We start from the raw sequence: 16,144 nt of genomic DNA on the forward strand, positions 1-16,144 counted from the left end.
AAAAGTCCTCCAGGTGCTAATTTCATTCTGTGCCTTTTACCTTATTAGAAACAAATTAGCACCTGTGTCTGGACTCTTTAGTACTAACTTCTATAGCTGTACATCAGAAGTCCTGAGGAGCTTTGTAGAGAGACAGATTCCTGCATCTCACCCCACATCTGCTGGGTCAGGATCTCTGTGGAGGAGGCCTAAGGGGGTCTACTGTTTGTTGTTGCTGGATTTGGGGGGTTTTGGTAAGTTCTTTAGGTAATTTTGAAATTCCCAGCCTGCCACTGACCCTGGGCGTGCATTTAGGAACTAGAGACTCTTGGTGATCAGTGAGCAAGCGTTGCCGACCCCAACCTGACAGAATTCTGTCATTCTGAAGCTCGTACTGGCAAGTACCTTAGCTTTCCATTTGACATTAGCCAGATGGCAAGATGAACTTATTCCATTACTCCCAGACCAGCTAGTAATATTCAAAGACTAACATGAGACTAGATACCACATTTATCTGCCACATCATCCGGCTCTGCTCTGCTTACAAAAATATTTTCTAAAATCATTGATCGTGATAATTTGAATGAGATACAATAAGAAAACCAAATAAAGAAAGAAAAGAGAAAGGACTAAGTACTTTGGTTAAACATTGGCCCATTGGCTATTTTTACAATATAGATTAGCAGTTCCTGTAGTAGTCTAAGATAGATAGGTTGGGAAATAGCTATCTCCTTCACCGGCACTACTGATCTATGATTTGTAGGAATCCCTGGTTCTCACTAATAGGTTGAAAACATTGCCAGGAAAGGAGAAAGGGCCTATTTTAAAAGAAAAGAAATCCAGAAAGAAAAAAAAATGTAGTCTTGCAATACATTTTTTATAATAGTTCACAGAGTAGAACTGCCCTATAGGTACAACTGCATCATTGGTAATTTCTCCACATTCCATTTACTCTTTAATCTGCTGGAGTAGGCTCCCATCCCTCCATGAAAACCTCTGTCAGTGTCACCAAAGACACATTTCAACCCAGGAGACACCTACGTTTCCTCCTCTCACAGGCTCCCTCAGCAGACTTGACAGTCCTGCCCGTTTCTGCCGTGAGCTACTCTTCCCTTGGGGCCCCTTGATCCCACCTTTTCCTGGTTTCTCCTACCTTACAAACCTAGCCTCCGTCTTTTTCTAACTTTTCTTTCATATGACCTCCACAGTTTGGAGTTTCTCAGGGCTTAGTCCCAGCTCCTTTTTCTCTCTTCCTAAGTAACTTTTATCTTTTCCAGTGGATTTAAGTACTGTAGCAACTACCTGCATCCCAAACTCCCCTTTGAGCTGTACATCGTGGGCCTCTCACCGACTTGTCCAACCAACTGTCCACAGTTGAACTTCAGCTCTTCCAACTTTGACTCACCTCTTCTTTATCTCATTGCTGTATACTCAGTTGTTCAACGTGGAACGCAGGAAAGCAGTATTTATTCCCCCTGTCTTTACCCTGCCATCGTATTCATTAACTGTATCCTAAACTAGCCTTATGATTTTTTGCCTCATCTCCATACTACCTAGGCTATTATTTACTTAATTATTTTAGTTTCATCAATTTGTCTTATCCTAAGGACTAACTTTCAGTATATCATCAGTCTGATGTATTAGTTGTACTTTTTCTAATATCCAAATTGTGTATACCATCATGTCTGGAATGCTTTTAGAAAAACTGCATTAACCTCTAAAATATAGGTCAAATCTGTCCATGTTTCTCCACCTCTACCCTTACCACTTGGTCATCTTGCCCCTTGACCACTGGTAAAGTCACCTAACCAGATTTTTTGCTTTCCTCCTCCTTCCATTTTCTTTCTCTTATTATTTTGTTTGTGGATGTCCAGTTGTCCCAGCACCATCTCCTGAAAAGGCCTTTTCCCATTGAACTGTCTTAGCACCCTTGTTCAGAATCTATTAACCGTAAATGTAAGGGTTTATTTCTGGACTCGCAGTTCTATCCTGTGGGTATGTCTGTCTGTCTTTAGGCCAGTACTCTATATTACTGTAGCTGTGTAGTAAGTTTTGGAATCGGGAAGTGTGTGAGCTACATCTTAAAAATGAAAAAACTAAAGCACAGAACCAAAATAAAGTAACACACACACACACACACACACACACACACACGAATGAATCAGAACTAGACCTCAGGTAACCTGACTCATGCTATTTCTTTAATCTTACTTTATAAATTACTATAAATATATACAAAGCCAGAAAGAATATCATAATACCCAAAAACTACTTTATGCTTCACATTTCCTAATTTACCTCCCCACTGTAGACCATTGTCTTTAATATCTTTCTGTGTATGTTTTTATGTAAATTGCACATGTATCCACAGATGATACATAGTATTGTTTTGAAACTTTCTATAAGTAAAATACAATTGTATAACTTGCTTGTTTGCTCAACATTAGGATTTGAGATTCCACATTAAAATGGGTATGTCTGGTTCAAAATCATTTTCTTTGGACAAGCATGTGTAGACTTACACAAAGAAAGGAAGGAAGGGAGGAGGGAGAGAGGGAGGGAAAGGCTATAAAGTACAATCTTGTATGTATCTCCTTATCCATATGTGATAGTCTTTTTCAAGAGTCTCTGTCTAGAAGTCCAGATTGTAGTCACATCCTAATGTTCCTTGTCAAATTAATTTCTAAATTAATACAATTATCTAATTGTATGTGAAAATACATGCAAAGGAGTATGTGAAAATTCTGTTTTTATATCTTGAATAACACTTGATGTTACCAGACCTTTTCCTTTTTGCCCTGTTGATGGATAAATGTATGTCATTTAATTCTCATTGCCCTGATTAATAATGAGATTGAGCATTATATGTTTATTAACCCTACGGTTTATTGTCTTCTCAAATTGTTTATTCATGTTCTTTGACCATTTTTCCTGTTGAGCTGGTCTTTTTCTTACTGATTCATAAGTTTCTTTTTTACATGTCCTTTGTCTTTTATGTGTGCTATGTCTTTTCACTTTGATTACAATGTCTTTTGTTACATAGGTTTTTAAATTTTTGTTTTGTGCTGTCTTGTGTTTTATTCAACTTAACAATTATTTGTTAAACACCTATATGCACCTTCCTAGCTGGCAGGTACAGAGCATTGAGCAAAAGAAACAAAAATCCCTCCTTTCACAGAGCTTACCATTCCAGTTGGTGAGAGAGAAAAATAAATATATGAGTAAAATACAAAGTAGGTGAGAGGTGATGGTTACAGTGAAAAATAAAATAAGGCAGGGAAGGAATGAATAGGCCACGTTGAGATAGGGAGGATTGTTATTCTCGTGGGGTAGTCCAGGAAAGCCTACCCCATACTTACTGAATTATGAATGTGAGTTAATGAATATGAATATGAGGAGGTGACAGTTGAGCAATAGCTTCAGGTACATCAAAGAGGCCATTGTGGCTCAGAGTAATTGGCCTGGGAAGAGAGTGGTAGTAAGTGAGGTCAGCACAGGAAGGAGACAAGGACCCTGTAGTTCATTATGAGGAGTTTTGCTTTTCCTCTTGAGCACGATGAGAAAACCATTGGAGGGATTTTGCATGGAGTGATATGACCTGACGTTGGGCTCTGTTTATTGAAAACAGACTGTGGGAGGCCAGGACAGAAGCAGAGAGAACATGTGCCTCCCCCAGTAATCCAAGGGGGAAATTATACTGGTACCACCAGAGTCGCACCAGTGCAAGTAGTCAGTAGAAAGAAGAAGTCAAAATCTAGATATACCTGGAATTTAGAATTGACAGGATTTGCAGATCACATGGTTGTGACGAGAAATACAAAGAAGACTTTAAGCCTTTTAAGCCCAAAAAGCTGGAAGGACAGTTACCATTTATGAGGACAGGAGCAATTGCCTGAAGAACAGATTTTTGTGGGGAGAAGGATACATGGGGAGATTGGAAGTTCAGTTTTAGACATTTTTTGACATACCTATTAGACATCAAGGTAGAGATATTGAGTAATCAGTGGGTATACAAGTTCAGCCCATTCAGGGGAAAGATTTGGGCTAGAGATAAAAATTTGGAAGCCTTCAGCATATAAATAGCATTTCAGGTCATGAGGCTAGATGAGATCACCAAGGGAATTAGTGCAGACTGTAGGGTGGTTCTTTTTTTCATGGCCCAGGGCATGCCAGTGTTAAGCCAAAGAGTTTAGTGGGAACCAGATGCAGAGACTGAGAAAGGCCAGTGAAATAGGAGGAAAACGGTGAGAAGGAGGTGTCCTGGCAGCCAAGTGAAGAAGAGCATCAAGAGAAGGAAGCGATCAGCTGTGCCTTGATGCCAGTAGCTCAAGCAGTATAAATATCTAGAATTAACGTTTGCTCTTTGCATTGCAGTGGCCATCAGTAACTTTGACAAGAGCGAGCAGTAGAGTGAGAAGAGGGCAGAAATCATACTGGACTGCAGAGAAGGGGGGAGGAAAGGAATTGGAGGCATGGAGCAAAGGAAACCATTACATTCATTTAACAATTTAACTTTTGAATAACAAAATAAACAGCAACTATAACTAGGTATTTTGAATGAATATAATGATTCTTGAGAAGTGTTTCACAGATGCTAGTAAGGTGTGTACTAATATGAACACACTTTGGGTGTGTTATTTACAGGTTTACTATGGTCCTGTGTGTCAATACGGAGACCGTTTCTCAACTCACGGACGTTCTCACTATTCCTAATTTAAGCTTTTATTATTTTTTTTAAGTGTGGTGTTTTCTTTTTTTTCCCCCCTGCATTAATTGAAATGACCCCAAGATTTATCTCCTTAATTTGTGTTAGATTACATTGATACATTTTTCTAATGATGAACGATCTTTGAGTCTGAAGATAAATCCTTCTTGGTTACATAGAGTTTTATTATTATAATTGTTTTATGCTTTTAAAAAATACATTGATTTATTGTTTTATTTTAGGTTTTTTTAATCTATACAATAAGATTGATTTTTAATTGTCATATGTTGAATGGTTTTGGTACCAGTTTTGGTACCAGGTTATATTTTCCTGATAAAATTGAGTTGAGTAGTTTTAAGTAGTAAGCATTTTTTCTTTAATAGCTGACATGTGAAAAGATTACCTGTTACCTTGGAAAGTGTCTGGGTTTGCTGTCTCTTAAGGGAACATTTAATTATCAATATAATTTATTTGATATTTATTGGTTTATACAGCATTTTGGTTTCTTGAGTCAGCCTTGGTAACTCGTTTATTTTCTGAAAACTTACCCATTTTATCTGTTAACAAATGTATTGGCATAAAGAACTTTGTGATTTTTTTTTTTAAATCTCTAGTTTATGTCTAATTATGCCATCTTTTTCATTCCTGATATTCTTTATATCTTTTTTAAATCAGCTTTGCTATACACATCTTTTTTTAGAACATTTTTCAAAGAACCAACTTTGTATTCTATTGATCCCCTCTTTCATCAATTTCACTGAAACAAATTAATTTTTTTAATCTTTCCTTTCTCCTACTCCCCTTAGGTTTACCCTCCTCTTTTTCTGTCTTCTTAAATTGAAATGCTGACATAATGTCTGATTGTCTCACTATTTATCATGCTCACTATTTGGATAGGGAGATAACTACTGCTTCTCTCCATCGTTAAAGGGGCATGATTACCTTTGCAAATGCTAAGTAAGCAGTAGGGTAATACTTTGGTATTGTGCAAATATTGTATTACCCAACATAATTTCACCTAATGAGTTTAACAGCCACTAATGATCTTTAACCTAATCAGTTCTTTCACTGGGGCTTGCTAATGATTTTTCTAATTCTATTATTCTTTCTGTGTTTATTAGCTGGAATTAATCCACAAATAAGAGTTTCCATTTTTGTTGTACCCTCTTTTTATTTTTTTATTTTAGTTTAGTGGGGTGGTTTATACTTGTTTTCAAGTTTTTGTGAATTTTTTTTTCAGTGTATTATAATCAATTATAGTCGCTATTCCTTTTGATGCTCAAATTGTCCTAAATGTGGCTAGTAGGAACCCCTTCAAACTGGCCCTTGTGTCATTTTGACAAGTCTCCATTAATCTTGGAGCATTTTTGCTTTCTGGCAGAAAAATGTCCTAAGCCCACTTTTTACTCTCCATACCTGAGGCTTGGAATTAACCATTTGCTCATGGCACCATCTTGACTAACAGCAGTCTAGTATCTCTCTACAGTGCCATTTTTCTGTCTTTAGAGTTAAACATTTCTACCATAATGAATTTATAAATGTCATTCTCCTGTGTAAGTTTTCACTCCTAAAGTGGTTTTGCAGTGGGAAGGAGCACTTCTTTCCCCCCCGTGGAGTGGTACTGTACATGCTGCTGTCTTAAAATTGAAAGTTAAACTATCTTCGCCTCAGCTCCATTAGGTAGCACATTAATTTTATGATTGACATAGAGACAGTGATTTAGACTCTACCGTAACAGCCATTGTTGCTAATTTGAATCTAATCCAAATCATAAAGCATCTCAGAAATTCTAGAGGAAAAACTCTGAAAGTGATTGTTTTTCCATTTAATTTGTTTTGATGATTTTTCTCTCTTAGTTGTGTGTTTAATTTTAGATTTGTGATGTAAGCTGTATTTATAGCCTGCATTCTCTACAGTGTTGGTAAAGTACCATGGACTCACTCGCACAGTAACAATTTGCCAGCTGTTGGAGGTCCTTACGAAGGCTTAGCGCCCCTCTGGTCCAAATCACTGTACGGTTGTCATCTTTGGCAGAAAGTTGATGTTGAAAGTCTTGGCCAGAATTCTTTTGCTTAAACAAGGCAAACCTGTAGAATGCTGAATTATTGAACTTTTTTTTTATCTCTCAACTGAGGTTTTACCTTATATAAATTGTAATAACATATAGTATTTATGGAGGCCAACCAAAGTTCTTAGCTTATTAGATACTCCCAATGAGACAGAGTGCTTCTTTAGCATTTATCTGTATCTCTATTCATATTCATTAATTTTCCACTATTTTTTCTTGTTCCGTCTTTTATAAGGTGAATATATTATTTTTTTCCTTAAACTCAAAGTGGAGCTCTATTTTATAAAGCATTAATTCACCTTTTGATCCGATAAACAGTTCTATTTGGGGGGGGGGTTCCTTAGCCCCATGAGAGAAGAAAATCATGACTAATGAAGATATAAAGGAGGATCAATTTCTTATCATAACTCTTGCTGTGAATAGTGAACATTTATTAATAAAAATACTGTTTTCCTCTCCCCTCAACATTTCCCTCCGCTTAAGAAGTATTTTAGTACTTTATAAAACTCAGTAGATTTTTTTTTTTACCTCTCGCTTCTGATAATTAAATATGTAAACATTGATAGTATTTCCTTTTCAGCTTAATTTTCTATAAACCTTTCCCATAGTATTTCCCATAGTGCTTTTTGATAATTCCACATCTTTAGGATTTTTTCATTTAAATTACTAGTATAGCTCTCAAGGATCCACCTCATTTTTTTGTTGACATTTTTAAGTGGGAAAGATCACTTAGTGGACTTGAAAAACAGTATTTAAGATCTGTAAAACGCATACTATATCATAGCTATAAACCTAACATTGTAGTACTTGCATGAAAAGTAAATAAGAATTATCTTTTAAAAGCAACGGGTTTTTTCCCCTCAAGTTTGAAATATTATGATCATACCAATAAAACTTTTTCCAGGATTTTCCACCAATTAAACAAGAAAACGAACCATCCCTTTTAGAAAACATGGATGCATTTGAAAAAGTGAGAACAAAATTAGAAACACAGCCACAAGAAGAATATGAAATCATCAATGCAGAGGTAGGCTATTTATGACATTTTTTAAAAATCTGGTATTACCAGGTCAGGATGTAAATGATATACCTTGTGATTTATAGACGTAATCCAACATCAAAATTAGACTGCATTTCACCTTTAAAATATGCTTAAAAACTTAAAGAACAAAGAATAAGCATAGCAGGATCCTTAAAATAAATTATAAAGATCAAAACCAAGATGAATTTCCAATTGTATTTTGTTAATTCTAGTTTTGTGAAAAAAACAATTCTGTTTTAGATTTTTAAAAATAATTCCAAGAATAAGTTCAAATGAAACTAAGTCATATTTCTGTATTTTTTAAAAAGTATTTGATTGCTCTATCTGCACTATACTTTAAATAGTGTAATATAAAAAGCCAAATATTTGACAATTTTATGGTTAACACAATCATAAATATTTAATTGAAACAGATTAAAAATGCATGTTGAAAATTTTTCAGTAAGACTGGAAAACAGAACCACAACTTATAAATGAAAATTGCATACATAGTAGAATGGAAATAGCAATATATTAAGAATCACAGATTCCAAATTATTCCATTACTGTGCAGGTAATAAATGTGTCTAAAGCGACCCGAAATCATATCATCAATCTGTTGCATTTAGTATGTAGGTATTCATTCTCTCAGTTTCAAATTGTACATATCTGTCACCCCACAGAAGGTGAGATGCTTTGTGTAGAATTAAATCAGACCATGAGCAGGTGGTGGTGACAGCATATGTTAGAGGAAAGAATCTCAGTCTGAGCCACGGTTTCCTCATCTGCATCATTTTGGATTATCTTAAAGATGCCACTTTATCTCTGTTAATCGAATCCCACTATAGAGATACCAGAAATTCCTAAAATATAGCTAAAATGCTTTGCACAGTCTTATAACCAAAACAGATTTCATTGTGTCTTCTCTTTGTTGCCTCTTATGTTTATATATAAGAAACTTGTTCAGTGATTGCGAACATATGAAAACCATTTCTTAACCACTATGTTCTAAAATGTGATCCATGTTATATATTTTTTGTGTGCTCATTCATAAATTTCAACAGGTCTGCTTTTATGAGAGATCTTATTTCTTCATCTTGACTAGTCAGACCATTAAAAAGTTAGTTAAATCATGTTTAAATCATTAAATTTCTTTTTATTATTAAAAAAATTTGTTCTTTTCATTGTCAGGTTAAACATGGTGGTTTTGTTTACTATCAAGAGGGTTGCTGCTTGGTTCGTTCAAAAGATGAAGAAGGTATACCACAGGTTTTCCTTTTAACATACTCTGATTTTTCAGATTTCACATTTTTCATAGGAAATTTGACATTAAATTCTCAAATATTTTTTCTAAAAATAGAAAATATTTTTTAGATTATTTCTGAATTTTTTTAAAAGGGCTAATTTTTAATATCTGGGTTTGTTTAAGATACAGTTAACTACTACACTCAAAAACTTTGACAGGAAGAATAGAGGTACAAACCAGCCTTTTTTATTTTTTAATCCTTACCCGAGAACATTTTTCCATTGCTTTTTAGAGAGTTTTTCCATTGCTTTTTAGAAAAAGAGTGAGAGAAACATCAATTGGTTGCCTCCTGCATGTACCTTGACCAGGGATCAAACACTTAACCTAGATAAGTGCACTGACCAGGGTTCAAACCTGCAACCTTTCAGTTCATAAGACAGTGCTCCAACGAACCGAGCCACACCGGCCAGGGCACCAGCATGTTTTTGAGTGTCTGCTCTATCCCAGGTACTGTGCTAGGTACTGTTTTATTATTCAATGTCATTTACATCATCTTTCTAGTTTCCATATGGTCTATAAATACTAGACTATAATAGTACCAAATTATATCACAAGTTGATGCATAGTATAGTATTAAATAGCATTAAATAACTAATGCCAGTTTCTATGCAAATCAAGACACCATCAGTGCTGAAGGAAGCCAGAATGTAGCATCTTATAGAATAGCAATGCTAATTTAAAACTTGGAAGTGCACTTTAAAATATTTTGAAATACATATTGTGATGTTACCTCTTTCATCCTTTTCCTTATGCAGCAGACAATGATAATTATGAAGTTTTGTTCAATTTGGAGGACCTTAAATTAGACCAGCCCTTCATCGATTGTATCAGAGTTGCTCCTGATGAAAAATATGTAGCTGCCAAGATAAGAACTGAAGATTCTGAAGCATCTACCTGTATAGTAGTGAAGCTCAGTGATCAGCCTGTAATGGAAGCTTCTTTCCCAAATGTGTCCAGTTTTGGTATGTTGACAAAGCGACAGTAAGAAAATTGTTCACACTTTTGAAACAATTTCGTTACTGATGTGAGTGAATGAGAGAGCGAGTGCAGGATCACCGTACGCCCTTGGACGCCACACCTTGCTGTGTGCCTCCTCTTCAGGAGGCCTTCCCTTCTTTAATGATATATCCAATAGCAAATTGGAGGGCAACTTCAGAGCATGTTGAACTTACCAGTTCACCAACAGAAGTTGTGATATTTTCACTAGTAGGGCTAACTTTAAATTCTGACACTGATCCTTGAGTAATACATATGTTCATACTTTATCCTCCCTTGTAATATTCCGACATAACTTTCCCCACTGTTTAAAAACTAAATGCCTTTGCCATGAGTTAAAATTATACCCTATCCAATTGATCCTAAGACATAAATTTTGTACATTTTAACCCCTCAAAGTCAGGATGCATACAATACAGCGATGTCTTACAGTCGCTGTCAGCCAGGTGGCAGTCATGATATGATCGTGTGAGAACTTCCATTGACAGCTCTGGTAAGACCAAGTAAACTCCAGCGGGGAAGTGTATTTGGTAGTTTGAGATAACCTGTAGCTTGAAGGCAGACAGAAAACCTTTAGGCATGAGAGCAAATGTTCTACTATTTCCTCAGACTTAAGGGCAGAGGTTGTAGATTTAAACATTAATTCGTCTTCTGAAAAACAGATACGACTTCACCGAAGTCTTTCCTAAATATTGAACATGCAGCTCATATTTAGAGACCTGAGTACCCTGAGACTGATAACTCCTTGAAAACTTAGAATTGATGTAGTTAGTATTTTACTCCCTGAAAAGCTTTCATGCTTATATGGAGCACAGGTTATATATAGTCAAAACCATGTTAGATTTAGATTTCCAGGGCTAACCTTAAAACATCTCTTCTTTGACACTCAAAGTTAGAATGCACAGTGCCTTTTTTTTTAACTGTTAGTAGGTGGCTATGCATAATTCTTTCATTCTTTTCCCCCCAGAATGGGTAAAGGATGAGGAGGAGGAGGATGTTCTATTCTATACTTTCCAGAGGAACCTCCGCTGTCATGATGTGTATCGAGCCACTTTTGGTGATAACAAACGTAATGAACGTTTTTACACAGAAAAAGACCCAAGGTACTAGAGTAATACAATGAAATCTTTTCTCCAAAGTATTTCTCCAATTATCCAAAGTGTTGCTCTTGGCTGACTTAAAATGTTGATGTTAAGTGTTGCTCTTGGTTGACTTAAAATGTTGATTTTGGCCGGACCAGATGTAAGAAGGCAAAGGTGAGCATAAGCTTCAACATTGGAGCCTAATTATATTCAGACTCCATAGTAATACAAGTACATCGTTAGACTGAAAACGAAGAGCTACTAACATTCTCCCTGGACTGTGACGTAGGAGGAGCTGCTAATGAGACATTTAATAGGGTTGTCATACCGCAATTCTAAGTCATAACCAGACACCATGGTGTCGGTGGCACAGATCTCACTACGCATTTCATACAAATGAGCTGAATTTTAAATTGCTTTGCTTTGAGCCATGATAGCCATTGGTCTTTAAATTTTACTTTCCGCAGTACTTTGTTAATTCTTCCTCAAAGCTGATTCTCTTTATTTCCTAGTCATCTCCAGGACACATGCCTTATGTGCCCTGATGGTAAACATATCTGGCAAAATCCCTTGACTCTTATCCAGATATATGTTTCCAAATGCTTTATGAGAAACATTCTTTCTTAACACAGGGGTCCTGTCACCTGATACATCATTCACCTATATAGTTTGGACAACATCTGAACAGATTTTGCAAGAAAAAAAAAAAAGATGGGATTTAACACTAAGCAAACCTATGGCAGTGAAGTCAATACCCATACCAAGAAAATTAACCCTTCATTTCATAAAATTTCAGAGCTGGCAATGACCTTAAAATCTTGTACACCCCCCAGTTTATATTAACAATTTGAGGTCTTGAGAAATTACATTATTCCAGCCCACAGAACTAACATTCTTGGCCCAGAGCTGCAGTTGTTGCTTTTTTTCTGATGATGATTGGTTCAATGAAAAATTACCGAAACTATTTTTTCTTAATTTCTGTTCATCTGTTTTTAGAGGGAGAGGAAGAGGGATGGACAGAGGAAGGGGGGACTGGGAGAGAGAGGAGACATCGATTTGTTGTTCTGCATACTTATGTGTTCATTGGTTGCTTCCTGTGTGTGCCCTGACCAGGGATCTAACCTGCAACCATGATGTATCAAGACAACACTCTAACCAAGTGAGCTACCTTCACTGGACCCAAAACTATTTATTCATATGATTTGTTGTTTTATGTGTCACTGGTCAAGGATCTCTTCTGGAGATGATAGTTTAAGCTAGTAATTTATTTTTTATATCAATGACTTATGATTATGAGTCATTTTCCACCTTGTGAATAAAGCTTGAAATCAAAAAAACAAAACAAAAAACTTCAAAACTGGCCCGGTGAGCTATCCCTTGAATAGGGTACTTGCTTGCTATATGTTGTTACTGTTTAAGTTCTAAGATTAAGCAAGTTATGTATATATTGAAGATTCTTGGAAAGTATTTGGCTTCTAGCATGCTGCTTCTTCCCCGTAGGGAATGAAGCATAATTAAATATGTTTAAGCCTAGTTTGGCATGCAGAACCCTGATCTACATAGCACAGTACTTTCCAAGAACCTTAAATGTATGCCTGATAACTCACAGCTTTATATTTTTCAGTATTTTTAGTATGAATTAACTTTTATAATAAGGAAACATGTAAATGACATTTAGAGCCATCCTTTGTGTCAGTATGTATTACTATAAGGCTCTGAAGATACTATTTGATTATAATCATTAAGAATCATAAAAGTACTCTTAATCATTAAATTAGTATTTCCATTCCTAAGTTTATCCTCAGTAAATAATTGTAAAGGTCAGGGAGAGGGAAACTATCTTCACGAATATGTTGCCTTTTATATCCTTTATTACATTAAAAGCTAAAATTTTAACAATTATGATACTTGACAGAATATTAGGTAGTCATTAAAAATAATGATCAGCAAGACTATACAACTAAAGTGGGGGAGATGCTGATACTATGTGACGTCAAAAAATGCAGAATCCAAAATTGCATCTATTTAAAGACATGCATAAAATACAAATACTAGAAGGAAAAATACTAGAAGGGAAAAAAACAGAAAAATAATTATGCCAATTTTTTTTTTTTAATTAATTTTTTCCCCACCTCCCCCCCCCCCCCCCCCCCCCCCCCCCCCCCCCCCCCCCCCCCCCCCCCCCCCTCTCCCCCCCCCCCCCCCCCCCCCCCCCCTCCCCCCCCTGGGCCGTTTTCCCTTTTTCTTCTTTTTTTCTTTTTTTTTTTTTTTTTTTTTTTTTTTTAAAATCAACCATAAATTTTATTATATTTTTAAAAAAAAAAAAAAAAAAAAAAAAAAAAAAAAATTTTTATTATTAAAAAAAAAAAAAAAAAAAAAAAAAAAAAAACCACAAACCCCCCCCCCCCCCTTTTTTTTTTTTTTTTTTTATGCCAATTTTCCCTTTTTTTTTTTTTTTAAAATTTTTTTCCTTAATTTTTTTTTTTTTTTTTTTTTTTTTTTTTTTTTTTTTTTTTTTTAACCTTTATTTTTTTTATCATCTACTAATATATTGTTTTTTTTTTTTTCCCCCAAAAATAAATTTTAAAAATAAAAAAACGTTTCCCTTCCTCCTTTTTTTTTTTTAAATGTGTTAGGTTAGTGAGATTGTGAGGATTTGTTTCCTGACTACTGTTCCTTTTTGTTTTAAATACTAGGAGAAAAGCAAAAAAGGAAATCCATCATGAATACAGAGGAAAAACAAAGTAAACTGTGTCCCTTTTCTAACCTACAATTACATGTGTCCTCTAGGAAGTTTATGTCCTCTTCTTAGCAAAAAGCCCTATAATCTATCAATATTAATGTGATGTCTGTACTTCACCTTGAAATGAATTTTTTAAAAAAGGTGCATAGATACATGATAAAAATACATACAGTAAAATGTTAATAGCGATTGAATCTCAGTGGTAGGTATATGGGTATATTTACCTTACATTTCTTTCAACTTTTCTGCGTCTTTGAAAAATGTTAGAGAAAACATTTCTAACAAAATGTTAGAGAAAAAGTATTTTGAATATTTGGGGGGAGAATTAGAAAAATATTAGTGTTTTAGTTTATAAGCAGAATTCACTAAGGAGTTGTTTTTATTTTCTTTCTGCTTTATAAATTAAACATCTGTGCTGACCACCTGTGAGATGCTGTCATTAACAAGGTAGCATGCATTTGAAATTTATTGGATTTTCACATCCCCTCTTTCTCTTTCTCTTCCCCTCTCTCTCTCTGTAGCTATTTTGTGTTCCTTTATCTTACAAAAGATAGTCGTTTCCTCACCATAAACATCATGAACAAGACCACTTCTGAAGTGTGGTTGATAGATGGCCTAAGTCCTTGGGACCCACCAGTACTTATCCAGAAGCGAATACATGGGGTCCTTTACTACGTTGAACACAGAGATGATGAATTATACATTCTCACTAATGTCGGCGAGCCCACGGAATTCAAGGTGATACAAGAGTTCATTGTTTTATAGACTTTTGGTAACGTGTAGAAATTGATGCTACCTTCCTGTGCATAACCAATCCCATTTCTCTTCCCTTAGAGCTAATTCCTCTACATATTATAAAAAATAAAAACATATAAATATGTTTTTAATTGTACCTGAAAAGACGAGCAAAGCAAACATACTATATCCTAAGTATATAGTTATCAAAGCCAAACTTAGCTTAAAAGAACAACCCTTTATAAATTCGTGACTTTTTTTGAGTTAGCAATTGGAGCCGTGCTCGGCTAGGCAGCCCTTGTGTCCGTCGGCCTTGGCTCTCAGTGCCCACGCTCAGGCGTCCAGCAGACCAGCCTGGGCTCATTCAGTGCTGGCGGCCGGCCTCCGCCCTCAAACAGCTGTTCTCTCAGCTCCCCACAGAACAGCGAAGGCTAGTATGTCTAAGTTTTTGGTGGTTTCCTCTATGAATTCTGGATCTTGGAGTCATCATGTTCTGTTACCTAGATCTCGTCTTACCTTTGTTCCACACAGCTAATGAGAACAGCAGCAGATACACCTGCTATCATGAACTGGGATTTATTTTTCACAATGAAGAGAAATACCAAAGTCGTAGACTTGGACATGTTTAAGGATCACTGTGTTCTCTTCCTGAAGCACAGCAACCTACTTTATGTTAACGTGATTGGTCTGGCGGATGATTCAGTTCGGTCTCTAAAGGTATGTTTAATTATCAAAAGACAATACTGTTAACCAAAACACATGCAGTTTGGCTTAACCAGAACATAAAATTTTGAATAATAGCAATGTACTTTTTCTTAAAAGAATGTAAATGGAATTTAGCATAGTAGGCCTTTATCAGATTTAGCAAGTATGTCTCTCTCTATATATCACATATTTCTACAGCTTCAGATACAGGTGATAACTCAGGCCAGCCTGGAAGCTCATGCCTAACCACTGTCTGCTGCTCCCGCCCCACCCCGAGTAGGGACAGCGGGCATGCCCGCTGTGTTCCGGCCACGGCTCGCATGCCAAAACTGCAGTGTGTCACATCATCTCTTTGCCAGTTTTCTCACCCAGGGCATCAGGAACGGTGAACTTTGGTTTCTGTCAACAAGGGGGTGGCAGTGGTCTCCTATGACACAGCTGTGAGGCCGGCACAGCTGCCCGGCAGGCTGACTCGCTGGTACTGCTTGTGGCTGCCGGAAAAGAGAATCTGCTTCTATAAGAGAACTTACAATGGCACCTTTATTGCCCCGTTTTAAAGCAGCATTAACGTGAGTTACGATACCAGGCTCTGAAGGGAAGAGGAGAGGCCTCCATTTCACTTGATAGGGAAAAAGTTGTGGAGCCCTGGCTGGTGTGGCTCAGTGGATTAAGCATAGGCTTACGAACCGAAAGATCTCTTGTTCGATTCCCAGGCATATGCCTGAGTCACAGCCAGGTCCTCAATTGCGGGCATGTAGGAGGCAACCAGTCAGTGTTTCTTTCACACATCGATGTTTCTCCCTG

The 16,144-nt window shown here is 36.3% G+C and overlaps 1 protein-coding gene across 3 annotated transcripts in view; it reads left to right on the top strand.

Moving 5' to 3' along the window:
- The window catches only part of PREPL (prolyl endopeptidase like), a 36,688-nt gene that overhangs the window by 4,822 nt on the left and 15,722 nt on the right, over positions 1–16,144 (top strand). For all 3 annotated transcript variants that reach the window (XM_054567100.1, XM_054567116.1, XM_054567108.1), the window contains 6 exons: positions 7,657–7,779; positions 8,965–9,031; positions 9,835–10,041; positions 11,043–11,178; positions 14,422–14,638; positions 15,167–15,352. In XM_054567100.1, the coding sequence (XP_054423075.1) occupies positions 7,657–7,779; positions 8,965–9,031; positions 9,835–10,041; positions 11,043–11,178; positions 14,422–14,638; positions 15,167–15,352 (936 nt within the window). The remainder of the gene's footprint in view (positions 1–7,656; positions 7,780–8,964; positions 9,032–9,834; positions 10,042–11,042; positions 11,179–14,421; positions 14,639–15,166; positions 15,353–16,144) is intronic.

This window comes from Pteronotus mesoamericanus, unplaced genomic scaffold, assembly GCF_021234165.1.
Source record: "Pteronotus mesoamericanus isolate MK-2021 breed Mesoamerican mustached bat unplaced genomic scaffold, CSHL_Meso_final contig_101, whole genome shotgun sequence".
NCBI lineage: Eukaryota > Metazoa > Chordata > Mammalia > Chiroptera > Mormoopidae > Pteronotus > Pteronotus mesoamericanus.